The 3799-nt window shown below is 47.2% G+C and overlaps 1 protein-coding gene across 1 annotated transcript; it reads left to right on the forward strand.

Moving 5' to 3' along the window:
- The first annotated feature begins 1531 nt into the window (after positions 1-1531).
- LOC123037861 lies at positions 1532-2800 on the forward strand. The gene has a single exon (XM_044460516.1). It carries the CDS (start codon positions 1532-1534, stop codon positions 2798-2800), a length of 1269 nt encoding a protein of 422 aa, XP_044316451.1.
- The last annotated feature ends 999 nt before the right edge of the window (positions 2801-3799 follow it).

A 3799-nucleotide genomic window follows, 5' to 3' on the forward strand; every position in this document is an offset into this window, starting at 1 on the left:
CATCCGTCCTGGCTCTGAACGCAGGTACCCATAAGGACCTGCGTCAACCCTCGCATGAACCTCACTGCTTGCATAGGGACCCATGGGGGCATCGTGGAGGACTGTACATATGTGAGGAGATAGCGACTTAAAGTTTGGACCCATATAGCATGCAGAACAATAGAAAACCCCAAGAAGAAGAGAGAGGAGCATTCCAGAAGAGTAGAAAAATGATGAGGTCGCCAGATCAAGGCGTTACAGAAGAAGGAAAGTCGGCGCAAGTGGTTCATCTGGAGGAACAACCAAACCCATCTACGGCAATACTGCACGAGGATCAGCAAACCCCTGCTTCGACCCAAGATGTCAGACCTGCGGTAGGTTCCCCAAGACAAGAGCTCATCTATAAAATGAGAGCACTAGAAGAGGAAACGATCGAGAAATGCAGAGCAGTGCTTCGAAAAATGAAGCATGCGATGCTAAAGCAGCGAAACATCAGTATGGATGTGAAAGACGGAGCGTCAGAACTGAGCGAACTCCTTGATATTGTCGGAAACTACAGGAAAAGCTGGTTGACAGCCGAAACAGAGAGAGTCAAGGAAACGAACTTAGCGGCTGAAGCCAACAAACAGCTGCAGGAAACTGACACACCAGTTTCGTCCCGCAAAAAGCGGACTGCTTCTAGCCCGGCCGAGCCAGAGGCATTTAAAAAGCCGAAAAGTAAGGAAGCGAAGGACGGCTTTAAAACAGTGACTCGGAAGAAGGGAAAACCCAAAACATCTCAAACAGAGGAAACGAACAAAGCTGTTAATGTTAACCCTGAGAGGAAAGGAGAAAACTCTAAAGTACGGTCAAGATCCCGCCCAGAAGCTGTTTTGGTCAAGCCCGCAGAAGGCAGGAGCTACGCCGAGGTATTGAGGGAACTTAGGGAAAACTTGAAGCCTGACGAGACCGATACAGCCATCCGCTCAGTCAGGAAAACCAAGTCAGGGGATTTGCTTCTCGAGTTAGCAAAAGGAAGTAAGTCTGAGAAGCTTTGCGAAAGCATTAAGCACACGCTCAAAGAAAATGCCACAGTGAGGACTATCAGGCCGTTGAGCAAGTTGGAGATACGAGACCTAGACAGTCTGACAAACGAGGAGGAAGTCATAACTGCAATCAAGTTCATTATAGGCGAGCAGAGTCAGGAAGTCAAAGTGAGACTAACTGGCGCAAACAATTCTGAGCAAAAACGTGCATTCGTTATATTGCCAACAGAAGAAGCAGCTAAAATTCTTAAGGAGCCAAGAATCAAGATTGGATGGACGCGATGCCGAGTGAAACGGTGCATCGAAGTTACACGCTGCTTCAGATGCTTTGGGGTAGGCCACCTACAAAGGGATTGCTCGGGACCAGACAGGAGAGATCTCTGTATTAGGTGTGGAGAGACGGGGCACAAGATGAGAAACTGCACGAAGACACCGAAATGTTGCCTGTGTGCATATGAAAACCGCACGGATCTCAATCATTTCCCTGGGACGAGTAACTGCGCAGCCAGTACCCGCAAAACCCAAATATGAAAATCCTACAAGCAAACCTTCACAGAAGCCGTATAGCAGATGACCTGCTGTCCCAAATAGTACTGGAACATTGCGTGGATTTGGTTATAATCTGCGAACAATATAGAGTGAAACAACCCGGTATCTGGCTGGAAAATGAAGATAAGACTGCAGCTATATGGATCCCAGCTACGGGTGACATACGATGTCTCGGCGATGGCAGAGGTAGCTGCTACGTATATGTACAACTTAAGGAATTCACCATATTCAGTTGTTATCTAACCCCGAACGATACAATAGAAGCTTTCCAACATAAAATCGATGACATTGAAGACATAGCTCGGCAAATGCATGGAAGCCTTATAGTAGCTGGTGACTTCAACTCTAGAGCAGAAGAATGGGGCATGCCAACAACCAACAGCAGAGGCCGAAAAATTCTTAATATGTCAGCAAGAGTTGGACTGGTAGTCGCTAACGTGGGCAGAGCTCCGACGTTTCAGCGAATGGGCCAAACAGGCACAATACCGGATATAACGCTAGTGTCAGAGAACTCTGCGCACAGAATATTAGACTGGAAAGTCTTAGACATCTACAATGGAAGCGACCACGAGTACATATCTTTCAGTACTGAAGGAAGTTCGGCTCATCATGTAGGAAATCAAATAAGAACTAGTCACCGATGGAATGTTAACCGACTAAACCAGAACCGCTTAATAGGAGAAATTGACAGGAGTCAAATCGATAGCAATGAGAGAACTAGCGTGGAGAGCGTTGTTAGCAGCACTATGTCCACCATAAAAAGAGCTTGTGATGCTTCTATGCCAAAGTCTGGCAATCCCCACAGGAGAGGAGCAGAGGTGTACTGGTGGACAGACGAGATAAGTGCTTTAAGGGAGACTAGCCTCCGCTATAGGCGTCATCTCACACGAGCTAGGAGAAGCGGAAACTTCGCTACACAGGAGGAGGAGTACAAGAAGGCGAAAAAGCTTCTTAATATTGCCATTCGCATAAGTAAACGAAATAAATGGAAATCCCTCTGTAATGACGTTAACAAGGACCCATGGGGTCTTGGGTACAAACTCGTTATGAAGAAGCTTAGGTCAAGAAGTACTCTGCCAGATATAGACGAAGGGCACATGGACAACATTGTCAAAACTCTGTTTCCGCCTCATCCGATCAGACCAGCTTACACTGCACTGCAGCCGTCTGAGGAACACTTCGAGTTGTTCAGCGAGGATGAATTAACTAAGGCAATAGGCAGCATGAAGAATAGGATGAAAGAATAGGACCCGACGATATACCGACCGAAGTTCTCAAAGTCATCGCAAAGAACAGACCCGATGTACTATTAAATATGTACAACAAGTGCCTGCAGCATGGAATATTCCCCGATCCGTGGAAGACTCAGAGGTTGGTCTTGATAAGCAAAGGAAAGGGGGACCCTGCAACCCCATCAGCCTATCGACCGCTCTGCATGCTAAACACGACTGGGAAGCTACTGGAAAAGCTGATCAAGCCCCGACTAGTTGCTGCTGTCGAGGTATCAGGCGGCCTCTCCCGCAGGCAATACGGGTTCCGACCAGGGAGGTCCACAATCGGAGCAATACAGGAAGTCGTTAATGCAGCACTGGCCAGCCAAGTGGGCAACCATGCATCCAGACCCATTGTGCTTTTGGCGACACTAGACGTCAAAAATGCGTTTAATAGTGTCAGGTGGTCGGACATGATCGATTCGCTAAACAGACGTTTCCACATCCCAGAATACCTGATGCGGCTAATAGACAGCTATCTACAGAATCGAAAACTGATTTATCTGACAAGAGGAGGCGAAAAACGGATGGACATCACCTCGGGTGCAGCTCAAGGATCCATACTAGGACCGGAACTGTGGAATATCAGTTATGACGATATCCTCAGCACAGAAATGCCTGACGACGCATTTCTCGTGGGATATGCGGATGACATAGTCGCAGTGATTCCAGCACGCAATATTGAGTACGCCCAACGAATTCTAAATCAAGTAATGATCCGTGTAAACGAATGGATGGACTCTCGTGGCTTACAGCTGGCCTCAGAAAAAACTGAGCTGTTGCTAGTCACCAGAAAGCAGATGCCACTAGAAATAGAATTAAGGCTCACTGAGACAACTATTCGGACACAGAAGTCAATAAAGTACCTTGGGGTCAGGCTGGACTCTAAACTGACCTTCGGACCTCAAATTAATAACGCTAGAACCAAGGCTGCAGAGACAACAAAATCTCTTAGTAGACTTATGGCAAACATCG

This window comes from Drosophila rhopaloa, unplaced genomic scaffold (genome assembly GCF_018152115.1).
Source record: "Drosophila rhopaloa isolate 14029-0021.01 unplaced genomic scaffold, ASM1815211v1 contig_200, whole genome shotgun sequence".
Classification (NCBI taxonomy): Eukaryota; Metazoa; Arthropoda; class Insecta; order Diptera; family Drosophilidae; genus Drosophila; species Drosophila rhopaloa.